The sequence below is a fragment of the Felis catus genome, chromosome A3, assembly GCF_018350175.1.
Source record: "Felis catus isolate Fca126 chromosome A3, F.catus_Fca126_mat1.0, whole genome shotgun sequence".
In the NCBI taxonomy this organism is placed as follows: domain Eukaryota; kingdom Metazoa; phylum Chordata; class Mammalia; order Carnivora; family Felidae; genus Felis; species Felis catus.
In genome coordinates this window covers 65,597,512-65,617,776 of record NC_058370.1, presented here as the reverse complement: position 1 = coordinate 65,617,776, position 20,265 = coordinate 65,597,512, and the positions used below count along the sequence as shown (strand labels likewise).

Below are 20,265 nucleotides of genomic sequence, written 5' to 3'. Positions count from 1 at the left end.
CAGCTGGGTGTGAGAAAGAGATGGGTAATACCAAGCTTTGGTAAAGGTGACTTTCTTTAAAAGTCAAACCCAAGTAAATCTATATGCTGTGCTCTTGGGAGTCCGGATGGCAGAAGAAGGTGGATGGTGACAGTAAGAGGGCAGGGAGAAGGCTGGTCATGTTGTGTTGCTTCATCTGGATGTCGATCACATGGTATATCCACTTGGTGAAAATTCAGTGTGCTGTACACTCACGAGCTATGAATTTTCCTGTGGGTATGTGTCACTTTAATAAAAATGTTGACATAAAACAAAATCACATGCAGCATTGCGTCTAGGGAAGTATCCAATTATGGAATATTTAGGACACAAGAGCATTGGTGAAGGGAAATAATGCATGCAGCTTCCACCAGATGTGATTCACCACCAGGGAGTCCTTCAGGAATGGGGGAAATTTAGGTCAATGAGCTGAGGACACCAGAAGGTGTTGTTGGAGCATTTACCACCTAGGTCATTCATCTTGACATCTAATCGCATCGTGCCTCGTTTTGTTATTTAAGTGTCTGATGAGTGTTTGCCTTACCTATAAGCTCCCTGAAAGCCAAGACTGTGGTGGTATTTCCCTGGTATCAATCAGAACCTTGCACAGGGCCAGGCATGTTGTAAGAGTCAAAGCCACTTGTTTAATAACAATATACCACAATACTGGACTTAGGGGATGAGAGCATAATAAACTAAATGTGTTATCAGCTAATGCAGGGACTTAGACATGTTAGAATATCTATCTAGGGGCAACTTTATAATAACCAAAGAGGTTTGGCTTTGAAGCATGACACATCTTGGGCAAGTTATAGAATATCCCTGGTATTGTCTTTGCAGCCTCAAAGTGAAGGTAGCAGTGACCTCACGGGGTTGGCATGAGGATGAAACAAATTATAGGAGGCAAAGTGAGGAAATGGAAGATTAGGGGCACAGTTATGTGCCCAGCGGCACACAGACAAGCATGGTAGTTATCTTCCCCTGAAGCCTGTATACACTTCTGACCCTAAGCAGAAGAGAAGGCAGGAAGAAGAATCTGGAAGCTTCTCCATCCTTCATTTCCTTACATCTTCCCGATGCCAGCTCCTGGAGGGATCACACATCATGCACACGTCGTGCTTTCTGATCTGTTACCAGGAATCCCTTTTGCCATCACACATTCCTCTTCATGAGCCAGATGCCTCTTCTTTATTAATTTCACAGTTCCACAATTCAAGAATAACTTGATTACCCCAGTTAGGGCAGGGGTTGGTCCTAAAAAGCACTACAAATTTCTAAGTATAAATATGCCCTCACTGCCACACTTAACTGTTTCAAGCCTCTTCTCCAGGCCTCTCTCCCATCAAATCCCTCTCCTGTCCCCATCGAACACCCACTGAGAGCCTCTCACTGCTGGAGGCCACAGGTGCTGGGATCTCATAGCCCCGCTGTGATTCTCAGAGATGACACCGTGGACATTGGAGCGGGGAGTCCAGGGAAGAATATCCAGTACATCCTCTGTGAGATGCTGGCCTGCTGGCCTCCCCTCTTGGGACCTCGGTTCTCCCATCTCCACTGTTAGATGCATTCAGATGCTTTCATTTGCAAGCAACAGGGACTAAAAGAGGCATCTTCAGCATGAAGGAGAATTTATTGGGAAGACAATGGACCATCTCAGACTCCAAGGAATACTTGAACCCTGAGCCCCCAGAAAGAGGGAAGGAGGGCTGCTCAGGACACCCCAGCAATGGGAGGTTGTGGAGCTGACAATGTGACTCAGCTCTAGACAGACACATTTTTGAGTCAGACAAAGCCAAACAAACAACAGATGCATGAAGTGGACTGTAGGTGGAATAAATCATGTGAGTGATGGCGGTGTGTTCCTAACCACGAGGCAGCAGAGTTCATCAGGGGTAACTGCAACTGACTTGTCCTCTGTAGACCAAATACAGGCCCTCCGATGGTAAGGTGGGCAGCAAGAGCCTTTGCAGATCCCTGTGGGTGGGAGGGCTGCCCTGCCCCCAAGATATCCCCTTTCTTTCCAGCAAGGGGCAGGGTGGTGTCTGTGGAGGGCTCTGAACTAGGGTTCTGAAGATGGGCCCTGTGCTTGTTTGTAAGGCTTACTGAGCATCCTACGTGACCCCACAGGCATTGTCCTGGAACTGCCACTCACTAACCATGCCACCTGGGGCAAATGTTATGAACATTCCAGGCCTTCATTTCCACATTTTAAAACTGACCAATAGTACCAGGGCATCTCCAAATCTCTTATCAACCCGTGAGCTTTCCAAACACGATACTAACTGTCCTCAATTTCTGACTCACTCCGTGACATCTTGTTCAGAGGTCTTCAGAGTCCTCAAGTTCTCACTGTGGAGTATCACATGGGACGGTAGTCAGGTGACTGGTGAGCTGGATGGAAGTGCCACTTGGCTGCCAAAGGGAACCTGCCCCAGACCTGAATAATGAGAGCAAGATTCGTCTCTCATAATAGATTTTTAGAAACCATAACATACCCCCTTTGGTTTGACCATTCAGTGATTCACTGAATCATTCATGTATTCAACAAGGAAGTATTTGTGCTCACCTTGGACAAGGCACTGCTCTGGGCATTGGCTTAGACCAGGGCCCTGCCCCCAGGGTGCTCACGTTCTAGGGGAAATGCAGACCTTAAACACTAATCACACAACGGGGCACGGTGAGGGAGAGCTGTGCACGTTGGAGGCAGAGGGACAGATGCCAGGAGACAGGTGATGGAAGATGTAGGAGAAAGAGACCAACTGATGCAGCGAGGACCTAGGGGTGAGGGGTTGCAGATGGGGACAAAGCTGGAGGAAAACAGTATTCCCTTCGGTTTCAGAAAACTCCCTAGTGTTAATTTCCAAGGCAGAAAGTACCTTTTGAGAATTTGAGTCTTCTGAGTGTCTGGTTTCAGGAGACATCTGAAGTGGGAGCACGGTTTACCATCATAACATCTGGCCACCCCCCTAGACAGCGCCTCGTCTGCTCTTGACGGGCTGCAGCTCTCTGCACCGTTCCCTTGTTACTCAGTCTTCATTTCTGCTGCCCAAATTCAGTTCCGTGGGGGATGAGAGGGAACTGAACATGGTTAAAAAGCCACAAAATGGAGAGTACGCACAAGAGTAAAATTATTTATATATGAGCATCTTCCGCTGGGAGGAGACGCTTCCCTATCACTCTTTGGTGTCTCAGACTAAGGCTTAAACACAATCTTTTGTGTGTGTGTGTGTGTGCTGTTCCATTCCAATTAGCTGCATATTTTTAGCACGTGTTATATAAGGCTCATCTGCCCAAATTCGTTGGCTTGGGGCCTTTCCTTCCTTTCATTTCACTGGTGGATTGACCCGCGTGCTGGAATGACAAATCTCTAAATAGCCTGCCTGAGGAGGGGTGGATGGGAAGAGAGCTCTCGAGATGAAGTGAGGATTTGTATTTGGCATGCCAGAGCTAAATCCATCTCTTCTAAAAGGGGAAGGCAGAAAGAACGCATGATTCCGAATGGAACTGCAACACGCTAGGAAGGGCCGCTCCGCCTACGACAGGCACACGCGGAACAGAAGCACAACTCAGGCAGGTGGAGCCGAGCACCCGCAGACAGGCCCCCGGACTTCCACTGAGCCAGGCGCGGACGGGCCAGCCTCGGGTACAAAATGCTCCAGGGGCTCCGGCAGCTGCAGAATCATCTAGTTCTGCCTGCCCATGTACTACAGGTATTAGTCGCAGACCTTTCTAGGAAAAACAAAATGCTCATGGCACTGTCAGTGGGAGGCAGGAAAAGGCACGCAGTGGGATTCAGAAAACCTCTCCCTGGCCCCATTGCTGCCAACCATTACTGCTCTAGGGCAGACCCCTCACCTCTCTCAAGATTAGCATCCTTGTTGGGGCGCCTGGATGGCCCAGTCGGTTGAGCGTCTGACTTCAGTTCAGGTCATGATCTCACAGCTCGTGGGTTTGAGCCCCAGGTCGGGCTCTGTGCTGACAGCTCAGAGCCTGTAGCTGCTTGGGATTCTGTGTCTCCCTCTCTCTATCTGCCCCTGCCCCGCTTGTGCTGTGTGTCTCGCTCTCAAAAATAAACATTAAAGAATTAAAAAAAAAAAAAAAAAAAGACTGGCATCCTTGTGTTAAAAACACCTACCATCTCTTCCAGACACAGGGTTGTGGAAGGACTAAAATGACACAATGGATGTGTCCAGGAAGGTATTAAAGTTACATTCTGATGTAAAGCATTAATGCTATAGGAGTCTGAACTGTAATCCATGACTATAAGCCCCAAGTAAAACTTGTGGTGGGCACAGGGGTTAAGCCACTTCCTTTCAGAGACCACATCATGGAGTCAGTTCCTCTAGAACTGAAGCCTAGAGAGGGAATGGGGAGGAAATCTAAAAGTCAAGGAGTTTAGTGGTGGGGCACTGCCTTAGAGCTCCAAAGAACATCCAAAAGCCAAACACCCTTCCCCAGGTCCTGGGCTCATGGGAGGTAAGTCGCCTTCAGCCCACATCCCCCCCTCCACCCCCTTCCAGGCTATAGGTTATGCACCAGGCAGCAGTTGCCACAGAAGGCACACATTTGAATGAAGCCTCAGAGGTGTCCAACCACTCAAAGTCACTACAGAAAAGTCTTTCTAGAACTGAAGAGAAATAAAGGTGTATTTTTTCTCAGCATACACCAGCAGTTGGCAATTATACGTTTATCTGTTTAAAGAGAAGGCATTCAAATCCACTGCAAGAGAGCATACCAGCATAGAGACGGATGGGACCTCCCGCCATTTTGCAGTTCCTCTCTCTGATGCCCTTCCGCCTGAGGCGCAGAATCCAGTAACCTATGCCAGGCTGCATATCTGTGGGCCAGCCATCACAGACTGGTACTTAGCATGCTTGGTCTTGGCCAGGCACTAGGGTGCTATAGAAAGATGGCCTTTGGATCATACGGGCCTGGATTCATGTGGCTTTCCTAGGTGACCTTGAGGGAGGTATTTATTAACTTTATGCATCAGTTTCCAACTGTGTAAAATGAAGATAATTCCTACTTCATGGGGGGGGGGGTGTGAGGATTAAACTGGATGATGTATATAAAAGTGCATTTTTTTATTTAAAAAAAATTTTTTAATGTTTATTTTTGGGGTGGGGGGCATACACACAGCATGAGCAGGAGAGGGGCAGAGAGGGAGACATAGAATCGGAAGCAGACTCCAGGTACTCCGCTGTCAACACAGAGCCCGACTGGGGCTCGAACTCACAAACCGTGAGATCATAACCTGAGCTGAAGTCAGGCGTTTAATCGAGCCACCCAGGCACCCCAAAAGTGCACATTCTTTAAAAGGATGTATAAAAAGCATAGGGCTTGGTAGGTTGAAGAGACTCAACAAATACTCATTTCCTTCCCTTCTCTACATTCTGATTCAAGGAAGTTACAATTAAATTCGTTAGTTCACAAATTATGTCCTTACTTTTAAATCTTCCTCTTCTCTGAAAACACCCCTCCAACACTCATAATCACAGATACACATACACACATTCTCACACCTTTGACTGTCCTGTGTCCTACTTTCCACCCCAAACTACTAAGCTCAAATTCCATTTCCAGAAACCATTTTGGTGCTTCTGGCCTACAGCAGCCCCTTTCTGTGTGAACACTTCTAGCCATAGCTTTCCATGCCACTCATTTGCCGACAAGAAAACAGTGGTATTTAAACAAACAAACAAAAAACACAAATAGCCCTATCGTACAAATTCTCTGAATCTCAGCCTCCATTTCTCAACTGGAAATATCACTACCTTTTTTCACCTCATTTATTTTGAGAGAGCAAGAGAGAGCATGAGCAGGGGAAGGGGAGAGACAGAGGGAAAGACAGAATCCCAGGCAGGCTCCATGCTGTCAGCACAATGTCTGATGCAGGGCTCGATCCCATGAACCTTGAGATCACGGCCTGAGCCAAAACCAAGACGCTTAACCAGTTGAGCCAACCAAGGTGCCCCCATAACACTACCTTCACCGTCTACCTCACCATTTTGCTTAGATTACCCATATGGAAGAGCTAAGCCATCTGCCAGTATTACACAAGTACAAGGTCTCTTCTTTACCACCGTCATCGTCATGACTATTCCTATCATCACCATCACCCCTCCATCATCATTAGTACCACTATCACCACCACCTCCAAAATCATCACTGCTGTCGTCATCACCACCATCATCATTACCACCATCACTTCCACCATGTCCACCACCACCATCACCATTACCTCCACCACCCCTACTTCCATCACCGCTACCACGATCATAAATACCATCACCATCATCACCATCATCTCCACCTCTACCACCATCACTATCATCACAACACACAAAGGGTTATCAGGGCTGTAGGCACTCACATAAACCATTGAATTCACTAGCTGCTCCCAGACTGGCTGTGTAATGGAAATTTATTTCTGTCAGGCTTTTCCTTGAAGACAGTGGTTATGTATGGCAGTCGCCCTAAACAAGGAGTGGATAACCCTTCTACCACACACACCCTTGGCCAGGGCCCTGGAGAAAGGAGAATTCAAAATTAGCCAGCTAAGTTTCCATGAATATCATTGCAAGCCCCAGAAAACTCAGTCAGCTGCTGAGCAGCAGACTGAAAATTCATGCCTGCTAACCTTGTCAATTCTCAAAATTTCTGAGTTATTTATACTGCACAAGTCTGTGAAATTTAAGTCCCTAGTTTCCTGGGATGTAAGAGAAACTGGCACAACGCTCTTCTAGAAATGCCCGACCAAAAGTAGGTGGTACTAAGGTTTCTAATATTCTACCCCACTGATTTCTCCCAATCTGATTCTACCCACCTACATTAGCCTTGACTCTTCACGGACCCCTACCCTCAGAGAACCCCTGCAATCTGCTTAAGGAAAACCTTGAAGTTCTTGCCCAAATTGCACCTGTTGCTAGAAGTAGGTCCAGGCTTTCCCACCCTATGGTGATCAATGATTCACACAAGCTTTCTCTCATCAACATCATGGATCTTAGTTCTTAACAGTAAGCTCTGGCAAAGTGATTCTTGACCAGCCGGTGAGCTCCCAAAGCTTATGCTCCAGCATTCTCCTCTGGGTTCATTGCTGGCTGGGCGTATCTTCTGTACATGTAAATACTTGCTGATAAGATTTGATAAAAATGCAGGATGCTTAAGAGGTCAGGCGAGATAAGTATCAGAACAATTTGCAAGCTTATCAGGCCTATAAGAAAGGAAAGGGGAAAACCCTCACCCTTTAGTACATGGCCTAAGTCTCAGAAATAAGCAACTGGACATTTTAAAGAATAATCCTCAGGTCCTGGTGGCCTGACACCAGGTTCCAGATATTTCTCTCTTTCCTGGGAGTCCTAGCCACCGCAATCAGACAACAAAAAGAAATAGAAGCATCCAAATCAGTAAGGAAGAAGTAAAGCTTTCACTATTTGCAGGTGACATGATACTATATATATAAAAAACCCAAAACACTGTACCAAAAAACCTGCTAGAATTGATAGATGAATTCAGTAAGTTGAAAGACACAAAATCAATGTACAGAAATCTGTTGTTCTGTACACCAATAATGAAGCAGCAGAAAGAGAAAGTAAGAAAACAGACCCATTTATAATTGCACCAAAAATAAGATACCTAGGAATAAACCTAACCAAAGAGGTGAAAGACCTGTACTCTGAAAACTATAACACTTTGATGAAAGAAACTGAAGACACAAAGAAATGGAAAGACATTCCATTGCTCATGGGTTGGAAGAATAAATATTGCTAAAATGTCTATACTACCGAAAGCAATCTACACATTTAATGCAATCCCTATCAAAATACCAACAGCATTTTTCACAGAAGTAGAACAAACCATCCTAAAATTTGTATGGAACCAATAAAGACCCCGAATAGCCCAAGAAATCTTGAAAAAGAAAAGCAAAGCTGGAGGCATCACAATTCCGGACTTCAAGTTATATTACAAAGCTGTAGTGATCAAGACAGTATGGTACTGGCATAAAAATAGACATGCAGATCAATGGAACAGAGTAGAAAACCCAGAAATTAACCCACATTATATGGTTAATCACTCTTTGGCAAAGCAGGAAAGAATATCCAATGGGAAAAAGATGGTCTCTTCAACAAATGGTGCTGGGAAAACTGGACAGCTACGTGCAAAAGAACAAAAAGGAGCCAATTTCTTATACCACGCATTATTCTTATATCTTATACCATGCATATTCAAAATGGATTAAAGACCTAAATGTGAGACCTGAAACCACAAAAATCCTAGACAAGAAACACAGGCACTAATTTCTCTGACATCGGCTATAGCAACATTTTTTCAGATAGGTTTCCTGAGGCAAGGGAAATAAAAGCAAAAATAAACTATTGGGGCTACATAAAATTAAAGAGTGTCTGCACAGTGAAGAAAACCATCAATAAAACTAAAAGGCAACCTATGGAACGGGAGAATATATTTACAAATGGCACACGTGATGAAGGGTTACTACCCAAAATATATATAAAAAAACAACTTATAAAACTCAACACCCAAAAAACAAATAATTCAATTGAAAAAGGGGCAGAAGAACAGATATTTCTCCAAAGAAGACATCCAGATGGCCAATACACACAAAAATGCTCAAAATTACTCATCATCAAGGAAATGCAAATCAAAACTACAATATCACCATATCACTTCATACACGAGAGAATGACTAAAATCAACAACATAAGAAACAACAAGTGTTGGTGAGGATGGGGAGAAAAAGGAACCCTCTTGCACCGTTGGTGGGAATGTTAACTGGTGCAGCCACTGTGGAAAACAGTATGGAGGTTCCTTGTAGGAGGCAATCGCACAATGGGGTATTTACCCAAAGAACACAAAAACACTAATTCAAAGGGATACACGCACCCCTACGTTTATAGTAGTATTTACAATAGCCAAGATATGGGAGCAGCCCAAGGGTCCACTGATTGATAAATGGATAAAGATGATGTGGAATATATATGCAATGGAATATTACTGAGCCATAAAAAGGAATGAAACCTTGCCATTTGCAACAACATGGATGAAGCCAGAGAGTACAATGCTATGTGAAATAAGTCAATCAGAGAAAGACAAATATCATATGATTTCATTCATACGTGGAATTTAAGAAACAAATGAGCAAAGGGAAAAAAGGAGAGACAAACCAAGAAACAGACTCTTAGCTATAGAGAACAAACTGATGGTTACCAGAGGGGAGGAGGTGGGGGGGATGGGTGAAACAGGTGATGGGGATCAAGGAGTGCGCTTGTGATGGGCACTGGGTGGTTAAAATAAAAATAAACTGGGGCGCCTGGGTGGCGCAGTCGGTTAAGCGTCCGACTTCAGCCAGGTCACGATCTCGCGGTCCGGGAGTTCGAGCCCCGCGTCAGGCTCTGGGCTGATGGCTCAGAGCCTGCAGCCTGTTTCCGATTCTGTGTCTCCCTCTCTCTCTCTGCCCCTCCCCCATTCATGCTCTGTCTCTCTCTGTCCCAAAAATAAATAAACGTTGAAAAAAAAAATTTTTTTTTTAAAAATAAAAAAAAATAAAAAAATAAAAATAAACAAAGACTTTAGCAAGCTTACCCTTGAGGCAGAGTTGGATACCTTTAAAATACCCTGCCTACCATGCCGAGCATCACCTTCCCTCATCCTCTTTGGTGTTCCTCAGTTTCCCCTCACTGAGCCTATCCATGAACTCTGGCTTAGTCCTGGCTGCCATGGGCCCTTAAGCTGGTCCCTTGTCCTCTGTTCTCAGAGCTGTCCACATCCCAGCTAGCTGATGAGCCCTGAGGCATCCAGAATTCTGCTGGCTTCTGCATAGCCCAGGCCTGGCTTTGGTAACCAGCCTGTGCCTTCAGCCATGAACACCTGCCCTCAATGCAAGGTCTATATTTGGCCTCACTTCCCCCATAAATCAATTTCGTGCCACCAGTTCAAATTAAAACACTCGTTCTTTTCAGCGTTGTGTTTGAGGCCAATAATAAAACAACAGTATCTCTAATATTTACTGAGCACATACTATTTGTTAAGCCCTCTTCCAAACACTTTATGTGTGTTCTCTCCTTTAACGTTATGACAACCCCGTGAGGCAGGGGGCTGGGTATTAGTATTTTCCCTGCTGAGTTAAATAACTAGGTCAAGGTCCCATTGCTGGGAAGTGGCAGAGCCCTGTCCAGTCTGGGCAGGAGGCTACGTTCCCAACCTCCCTGCTCTCCATTCAGCACCCATGTGCAGTGAAGAACTCAACCGACCCCAACAACCATTGTTTTCTTAATGCCTCCTCTGCCTTCAGTCCTTCATGTTCCTATTCAGAACCAACTGGTCTGGTAAAGAAAGACTCAAATGTATATAAGGATTTCTTTCTTCTGGCAGTGGACATATCGGTTTTACCAGTCCCCAAAAGTATATTTGTTTCCCTTTGTTAAAATAATCAAGGAACAAGTTACTTTGCAACTACATGGCTGGGCCAGGGATGAACAGTCTATTCTACTGCCCCTCCCCACCCACAAGGAAAGGTTCCCACTTAAGTTCCTGAGAAACTGAAGCCGCAGGGGAAAGATGATTCTCCCTCCACAGAGAATATGGACGAGTGAATTGGATCCATTTGTTTATTGGGAATGAAGTCCTGTGGAGGGAGAGCTCACATTCATACTCCTCCCTCCCTCCCTCCTTCTAGCTCCAAGGAGTCTAAGACAAAAACTCGTATTTAAAGAAACATTGATTTAGTCATGCCCCTCTTCTCAAAACTTCTGACAAACCCCTCTCCTCACATTGCCCATTGCACCCAAGAACATTCAGCTCTGGTCAGTGAGGTTCCCACACACTCCTAGTACATTTCATGCTCCTTCCAACCACTTCACCTTTGTCTACAAGGCTCTTCCTGCCCCTCCTTCCCTCTGCTCATAGAAATCTGTCCTCCAAGGCCAGCCCCAGCCCCACATCCCCCATGGAGGCTTCCCAACCCCGTGAAGCCTGAGGGAGAGCCCCCACTCTTGTTTCTACCTCATGAGGTCCATGCTACACAAGTCAGCATTTAACTAACTATATACCATCATGCCCTGTTTTACATGTGTCTTCTCAACTAGTCTAGGGATAGAAATCAAGTGTCTTACACTTCTGTACCTTCCACAGCATCTGAAATGGTGTCAATATGGCAATTTGCCGGTCAAAGTCACAGATCCTACTGACCGCGCATAACATCTCTTCCTCTGGTCCCCAGGCCCTCCTCCGTGAGCCTCAGGGAGTTGGGCTCACAGCTGTCCCATCGGGGCGCGCTTCTGGGCACACAAGCACATTTGTCTGCCAAACGACTAGTTAAATCCTCCAAAATGATACAGCACTCCTATCTCCATATCTGAGAGCTGTCAAAACCTCAAGAAGAAGTAAATATCAGCTCAGGGGGCCAGGGACCTATACTTCCTGCATTTTCTAAAAGAATTTTAGTGTCACCCTCTCTCCAACAGAACCTTCCTGAAATGCTCTCACGCGGGGAAGCTCAGTCCTCCCCGTACAAATGAATAGTCACTCTGAAGAAAATTCAAAAGCACCAATTCCCTCCCCTCTATACACACAACACTCAATTTCTGGTTCTTTCCTTTATCTCGCTTTACAGGTGTGTGGTATTTGCTTCCCTCTAATGTCCTGAAGAATCACTGATCCCTGTAAACCTGGGGATATGGAACACGATCTTTTGTGTACTTGTTATTTCCAATGACAAATACATGAAGGATGTACCTACCCTTAAGTTATAGGGATTTAGCATAAAAGCAGACCTGTGAGAGAACGGTTTGGTGGTTTTTAGGTGCTCGAGCACATCCCGGCACCAGATGAGATACCCACGTGTGGCCTCAACTCCGTGATAATCACCAGGCAACCAAAAGCCAGCTGCTTAGCAACACGAGCTGGAGAATCAGCTCCTGTGTCTCTATTAAAGAGCAGTTCTCGCCTCTTCGTAAGCACAGGTCTGCACTGCAGGTGCCCTGGGCAGCCCGCTGCCTGGCAGAGATGGGGCCACACAGGCTTGGGGTAAGGGCATCCCAGGAGGAAGGGTTTAGTGAAGACAGTCAGTGAGAAGTGAGTGGGTGGCAGACTTTGCAGAAGTTAAGGGAGGAATTCCAAATGAGACACAGGCTACAATTCCAGGGAGGGCACTTAACCCCCTCGAGGGGTTCTGAAACACCACCTCACACTTAACTTCTTATTCCTCCATTTTCCCTCTCTAGACACTAAACCCCTTGAGGTCGCAAGGGGGCCTTGGCTTCAGAAAGGTCTCAGAGTTGGTTAGTTCAGCCAGTACAAAGCATTTGTACTGGCCTCTACTGCAACTCTTTCCCATTGGACCACACCTAAACCCAACTGTAAAACTAATAGGGATTCGTGAAACCGCTATTTAACAAATCACAATGGAACTCAAGCTTTTCCAGTTGCTCTGAGGGGTAGAAACAAGAACATAGGAGCAGAAAGCAAGCTATGATTTGGAATATAGGGTACCTGGGCTGGAGATGAGGCTCTACCACTCACCAGCTCTAGAACCAGGGGGGAAAAACGCTTTCCAAGCCTCACCTATAAAAGAGGGATAATAAATACTTGCTTTGTTCACCTTGGTGTCGTTGTGAAGGTCAAATGAGAAAATAGGTGTCTGGAGGAAGTCTGTGGAGCTCTAGTATTAATACTATGCAGGGTGCCTGGGTGGCTCAGGTGGTTGAGTGCCCCACTCTTGATTTCAGTTCAGGTCATGATCCTAGAGTCGTGGGATCAAGCCCCATGTTGGGTTCCACACTGAGCAAGGGGCCTGCTTAAGATTCTCTCTCTCCCTCTGCCCCTCTCCCCTGCTTGTGCCCTCATTCTTGTCCTTGTGTTCTCTCTCTCTCTTAAATAAATTTTTAAAAATACTATCATAGATCAAGAGACCTGCCCTGAGGGGTGCTCAGCTGGAGAGAGACCAACGTATGATACAATGTGAACTAGGAAGCAGGTGGCTGGCAAAGCCGTAGGAAAAGGGAATCCAGAGACTGGAGTGTCTTTTTCCCATTGCCCAGTTTCCTAACTGCTTGCCTAAAAGCTGGGCAATGAAAAGTATAGGAAAAGCAATTTACACTAATCCAGAGGGGTCCTCGGGGACAGCTCCTTTGAAGTAGGTCTTAACTGGTCCGTGTCCTGAACCAATTCTATGGATTTTAATTATCCAGGCTACTGCAATCCCCCGGAGTCAGAGACAGCCTCAAGCGGCTGTCAGTGGAGAGATACTCATGCCATCTCCACCCCAGATCTTTCGGTGTGACCTCCCAGAGGAACAGCAGCTCATTAGTAACCACACGCATGTCACCAGGTGTCCTTAAGAAAATCAAGTCCCTAAAAGGAAGACATCTCCTGTGCAGAAAAGGTTTTTGAGATCTCAGAGTACCCACCCACCTGTCTCATTTGATTCTTAGGCTCACTTTTCCAATATAAGGGTGTAAAGGGATATATCTTATTTATAATTATAATTCTATCCCTACTACTGACAAATATAAAAAACAATCTAGAAATCAGTTAACCACCTTCATTTATTATACATCCAAATTATGTGTCAAGTCCTTTCTATAAGCCAGCAGGCATCACACCAGGCGGAGATACCAAAATGAAGACAACACTAGCTGTGCCCTCCAAGGTCTTGCAGAAGGGCTATGGCCCAGGGTTGTCACACCAGGGTACCCTTGCCATGGGATGGCACATGTGGGAAATGATAGTGTTTGATCAGCACATACATGTAACTGGAGGAAACTGCTCATGGCCAGAGACAGCAGGCCACAGTCTCTGGCAACTGAGACCACCTTGTCAATTTATCCTAGCTCTGCCACTTGCCAGCTGCAAGACCTTAGGCAAGTGACCAACTTGAGTTTCCTAATCTAGAAAACGGGGATGATAACAGCAAATAACTCATTGGCTTGTTGTGAGGAACAAATACACTAAGACTTACAAAACAGTGTCTGGAACAGCATAAATGCTCCATTAAGGCCAACAATCACCAATCTGCCCCATCTTTTAAGGGAATCCCATTAACTCCTTTTAGGCAGCTGCACCTTATTCATCTTTCTTTTCTACCATCCCCAGCCAGTTTCTCTCAGAGGACGTAGGAATTTAGCAGCTCCAACCCCACACATAGTACATCTTCTATTTACAAAAACTTTGGGGACTCTATCAGGGGCTTTGCCATGTAAGATGTAGTTCCCCGCCCCACCCCCTCCCCGCCCTCCTCCCAATACACACACACAGCTGTATTTGACCCATATTCTTCAGTATCCTTTGGTTCATTGAAGACCTCAGCCTAATCATTTTACTTCTCTTCTGTGATACATTTTTAGGTCAATGTTCTAGGGCAGGGGCCATCTTGACTTCCTTGCGTCCGACGTGTTTTACAGAGTTCGCGCCTCATTTCTGCAGCTCAGTTTAGCAGCGATGGGCTGATTGCCTGGCTGCTTGTTAGAAATGTTTAACCACAGGCCCATGCAAGGGGTGGGGAGGGGACAATTATTGGGTTGATCTTTTTAAAAAAAACAATTTCACGTACCATAATTTCATCCCTTTAAACTATACCATTCAATGCATATAGACTTGTGCAACCATCACCATAGTCCATCTTAAAGCACTTTTTTCACCTCAAAGATAAGCCTCCTTTAAATTGTCACCCCCATAACTCTCCAATTCCCCGTCCCTAGCCTAGGAAACCACGAATGTACTTCCTGTCTACAGATTTCCCTACTCTGGACCTTTCACACGAGTGAATCCTCTAACACATGGTCTTTTGTGTCTGGTTTCTTTTACCTAGATAATATTTTCAAGGTTTGTTCATGCTGTACCATGTATCCATACTTCATTCCTTTCTATGGCTCGATAATACTCCCTCGTATGAAGATTCCATATCTTACTTATCCACGCTCACGGACATCTGCGTTGTCTCTGCTCTTCGGCTGTTGTGAATAATGCTACGAAGACCATTACAGGCTTTGTGTGGACATAGGTTTTCATTACTCTTGGGAACATACCTAGAGTGGAATTGCTGGGTTAGGGTAAGTCTCTGTTTATTCACTGGAGGGACTGACAGGCTGTTTCCAAAGCAGCTGCACCATTTACACTCCCCTATGTGATTCATTATCGAGTGGCCAGTTAGAAAGCCTAAAGCTGAAGCCTTAGTGTACTCCCCTTCACCTTCTAAAGTTTTCCCTCAAGTGAAGGTCGCTTTACTTCCTCCATGAGACCTTAGGAACAAAGCTTTTCTCTTGTCAAAGAGAAACTCGACTGTGAGATTGTTCAGACCCTGCCTGAGTATCACAGAGCAAAGCAGTGTCCTTACCCCCCAGTGGGGCTACTGGCCCTCGCCCCACCAGTCTTGAGGCTGCAGGAGATGAAGACGACAGGGGTGGACTGCCGTGGCTGGACCACCATGCAGGCATGTGGAAACAAAGCCTGAGGAGACCCGCGGGCCAGCCCAAGATCACTGGGTGACTGGCAGGGTCGGGGTGAGACAAGCCAGGTCTTGCTTCCGAGTGCCTTCCTTTTCCCCTTACCAGTGTCTCTCCTTCACCCAACCGAAGCCTTCCCACACCTGACGGACGCCGGCACCAGCCCTCTCCCCACCAGGGAGGACCCCACACACATGGAGTCCTCTCTTTTGGAGAGGTTCTTACATTTCTTTCCTTCCATGTGTCAGAACAGACCCCACGCGTGCTGTGACAAATGTCCGCAGTTGTTTACTGTGCTCTTTTCCAGCCCCCACCCGATGGCCTGGATTTAAAAAAAGCAAGGCCGTTCCTGACAACAATCTCGGGCTGCCCTACTCAGCTTTTCCGTGGCCTTTGTCTCCTGGTAGGCTTCCCACCCCCATTCTTCTCAGTGTTCTCTAAAGCGTGAGCCAAACAGCACCGAGCACACCAAGGCTACCGGCTCACCACGCGAAAGAGGTACGGGAAGGGGCCCCAAACTCAGGCCAAAAATGTGGCATAAACACACACTTCGGTGGAAAGGCAGCAGATCCAGTGAGACTGGAGGGTAGAGGCAAACACCTTCACACACACACGGACTTCCCTGCGGCCTCCCTTGCCTAGTAATTTGGAGATCACATGCCTTGGAAAGGAAGAGGCTCTCTAAGGCCAAGCCAGTGCCGGAGGGTCCAGCGTGGCCTGCCCACACCTGGTCTTCCAGGGGAAACTGGTGCTGACAAGCGTCGGCCTGCTTCTGCTTCCGCTCGCTCCCGTTCCCAGGACAGGCTCTCGGTGCTACATCACCCCCGCCCCCAGCTCAGGCCAGGCCTCTTTCCCGTGGTCCGCCCACCGCCCTCCCTTCCCCTTCTCTCCGGGCCCTGAAGTGCTCCTGTTTTCAATTAAACTGAAGTGAAACCAGCTGTCTCCGTATAGCCACCTTGATTTACATAAGCCTTATCAAGCCAGAACCGGCTGGCTTCGGGCCTGTTCTGACACACTCTCTGGGTGGCTGTCCGTCCCCACTGGGATACCCTGGCCACTGCCACATCCTGCCAGCTCTTCCCAGTGAGCGTCTCCAGGCCCCTGAAGTAGCTTACACTCTCCTTCCTCTGCACCCATTAGCAGCCACAACCCCCCTTCTCCAACCCAGCCCATGGATGCCTTCCCTGGGGCTGTGACCCCCTCCCCCTCCCTGTCACTGCCGGCCTGTCCCTACCACCCCCTCTGACATTCGTTTTCATCTGCCTGTGACATCTCTTGAATAGCAACCTTATGATTTCCATCATGAACACTCTACAAGATTATTGGAGAAAATCTGGCCAATTAAACAGGTGTGGAAGAAAAGCTATTCAAAAACTCCACCATCCAAACACAGAACTGTTAGTGTTTGGAAGTATGTCCCCCCAGGGGTGTCTGTGTATGTTTTCACATCACGGATCTTGCCTTGTTTAGCTTTTTAGTTCTGCCCTGCTTGTATTTCTATCTGAAAAGGAAGCTCCTTGAAGACAAGGGCTGTTTGACAGGAAGGCAACGTAAGTTGGGCCCTGGAAAGAGCTGTGAGGCCTTCCAACCTCTGCGACATTTGGCCTAACAACAGTATTCTCTGGGCTTCTGCAAAACACAGGCAGGCTTGTGGGACTCAGGCTCAGAGGCCTTGCACTGCCCCCCCCTCCCCCCACAGGCTCCTGTGTACCTCGCCCCGCCACCAGCCTTGGCCAGCCCCACCACAGAGGACTCAAGCCGGCAATAAACCTGGCCCATGAAAAATAATTCCTATATGTGCCTTTACTTTCCAGCTGGTGGACAGATTGGTTTACTATACACAACCATGAAAGCTTCAGGGATTTGGGCTGAATTTGAGTCATCTGGTTTTAAGGGAACTATAGAAACCTAAAAATGATTTCTATGGTGATTTTCCCTCCTACAATTCCGTTTATTGTCCGAACCTTTTTCTGGTCCTTAATCCCATGTAGCCTTTTATGGTCATCATCTAAGTACGCGTGTTTATACACACAGGCCTTCACATAACAAGAGCTACCTCTGCCTTGGCTCCTTGACAAGTCCAGATGCTTCTTGGTTCTGGTCACGCTGTCCTCCACAGTCCTTGCAAAATGGTAGCCGAATAATAGAGGCTTAAACTCGATGCATGTTGCTGGTACAACATGTTTGGTACAACAATCAGAGCTTCAGTAAAAATACAGGAGTTGTGATTTTGAACAAAAGTTCGAGTGAAGCGCCTTCAGAGAGCAGACACAGAGAGGTGAAGCTAGAATCCTCCTTATAAGCCTCCTCCCTCACAGGTCGGGGGAGGAAGCGCCCATCGCCCCTCCCACGGAGAGCAGGCAAGGTTTCATAAGCAATATTAAGTGAGCTGATGAATAGCAAGACACCGCCATGGGGCTTTACTGTGTCAGGACAGTACGCTCTTGTAAAAGTATAACCGAGAAAGACCAGAGCATCGAAGATTCTCTATTCCACTAAGCAAATACTCAGTGTGAGAGGATGTGGAAATTGACCACATAAAATGCTATTACTGCAGACATGCCTCTGTCAAGTCAGAAATTTCCCCAGTGCAAACAGAAGAATCCCACGACTCTCTCCTGCAATAAAAACACTACGTCCTAGAAAACTTTCAAGGAAAAGTAAGTAGTGATGGAAGAGACCAGCACAAGTCCACCAAAGAGCAGAGAGGTCCTTCTCTGTGCCTATGTTTCCTTCTCAACCTAGTGGTCTCTCCTCACGTGAACCCCAGAACCACCCCAAACTCTCCAAGTTCTACCTTCTTTTCACAGTAAAGGGTGAGCTCCTTTAGACCAATTCAGAGCATGGTCCTACCTTTTCTGGCTGATGACAATTCTAAGAGGATGTGGATGCTGCCGAGGTCTCCATGGCGGCGGGGGGGGGGGGGGGGGCAGGTAGGGAAAATGTTCTCCCGGGTCTGTTCAGCCCACCACATCTCTTGTGACCTCCCCTTTGAGACCAAGAGCACACCGGGCTGAGTCACACCTGAACAAGGCCACGACACGACCCTGCCAGCACCATCCCCTGCTGAGCTAACCAGCGAACGTGGAAAAGATGGTGTGGGTTTTGTACCACTTTGGGAAGGCTTGAAAATCTACATCCATCTCTAGGGAAGCTACAGTGACTTTCATTTGCCCTTTTGTTCACTCCTCAGGTAGAAAATACTTGCTCCTAGAAAGGCCCCTGGGGAACCTAATCTCTAATGATGAGGGGCTGAGTTCTTTAGGGTTCACTGGAGCTGTAGTGAATTCTAGAACACTCATAAGAACAGCCAATTCTCAATCCGATTAATATTTAAAACCTTTCTTCTTATAAATTCATAGCATGGATCTTGAAGATGTGTTTAGATGCTAACAACGGATGGGCTGGCTAAACACTTTTTTAAAAAACATCTATTTATTCCTTAAAAAAAATAAAACTCTGAACAGCATGTCCTACTCCTCCATTGTTTTAAATTATTTTGCACAAAACTTCAGGTGTAGGGAACGAACAAAAATCTCTTCAGTCTGAGGGGCGCCTGGGTGGCTCAGTGGGTTAAGCATCTGACTCTTGATTTCAGCTCAGGTCATGATCTCACAGTCATGAGATTAAGCCCCATGCTGGGCTCGGTGCTGACAGCCGGAGCCTGCATGGGATTCTCTCTCTCTCTTTCAAAATAAATAAATAAACATAAAAAAAAATCTCTTCAGTCTGAAATTATACAGTATGGTAAATCCTAACAAAAAGATACTTTTTTCAGTGTCTGATAATAAAGGAAAACAGAAATTTGAGGAAGGAAGCCCAATAAAGAGTTCTCTATTGGGTTTCCATGTGGAATCCCCAAGGGCTGGGCGCTCCGGGAGAGCTATGCATGGTATTCAGTCATTTCTATGTATGTCAAGCCAATAAAAGCAACACTTGAATAATGTGCCATCAATGAAAGACTCTGTGGACTCTTAAAAAATTCCTAATCTGATTATGGCTCATTGACTTTAACATGAAAGTGAGAATAATATTTGCTGTTGAGAGTCATATAGCCCCTCCCCCTACTTAACGCCAAAACCAGAACTTTGTAAAGTGGGTCACTCAGCCAAGCGGCCTCCCTTTACAAATGAGGAAACCAAGGCCCATAAGACGGCTCGCCCAGGGTCACACCACTAGCACTGACAGAAGCAGAAGTCCTCCCTCAATGCTCCGTTTGCACAGTATTTGCTGAAGTGTGCTCTCTTTTTGACAAATGTTCAAAAAAGTTCAAAAGGCTCAGAGATGCTAAGGTAGGCTTGAGAAGACTCTTGCTCCCATAATACCCTGAATTGCTTAACTCGACAAAAGGAAAGCTTCAGAGAAAACAAAACCCGCTTTTTCTTCTCTGCAGGGCCATCCGCGTGAAGGACATGACAGATTCACTCTGTAGAGCTCCAGGGGATTGACCAAAGCCAGCCAGAGTGAAAGCTTTAGGCAGGCCCGGTTTGGATCAGCCCCCAGGACAAGTTTCTAACAAGAAGGTGCATCCCACGAGGCACTGAATGCCTGCTGTTCTGTGAGGAAGCAGCTCACAAATGAGGCTATTCACGCACATACCTGGTGGTGAACAGGGAGAGAAAGGCTGGCACCCAGAATCTTGGTTATCACTGGCCAAAAATAATATAAATGGGAATCCTCTTTTGGGTGTGAGTTTGAACCTGACCAGCAGATTTTCAACATGGTTGATCGCTGAACTCTCTGGGGATGCTTTCTAATGCCAATTACTCAAAACAATGGGTGGAAATCG

At 46.4% G+C, this 20,265-nt stretch overlaps 1 protein-coding gene across 5 annotated transcripts in view; it reads right to left on the bottom strand.

Annotated features, from left to right (window-relative positions):
- PRKCE (protein kinase C epsilon) overlaps window positions 1-20,265 on the bottom strand; it is a 502,312-nt gene that overhangs the window by 229,230 nt on the left and 252,817 nt on the right. The window contains exon 1 of one of the 5 annotated variants that reach the window (XM_045055098.1): window positions 2,323-2,347. The exons of the other annotated variants lie outside the window; for them this stretch is intronic. Coding sequence (XP_044911033.1) covers window positions 2,323-2,332 — 10 coding nt within the window. The 5' untranslated portion in view covers window positions 2,333-2,347. Of the gene's footprint in view, window positions 1-2,322; window positions 2,348-20,265 lie in introns of those variants that run through there. 5 annotated transcript variants of the gene reach the window in all.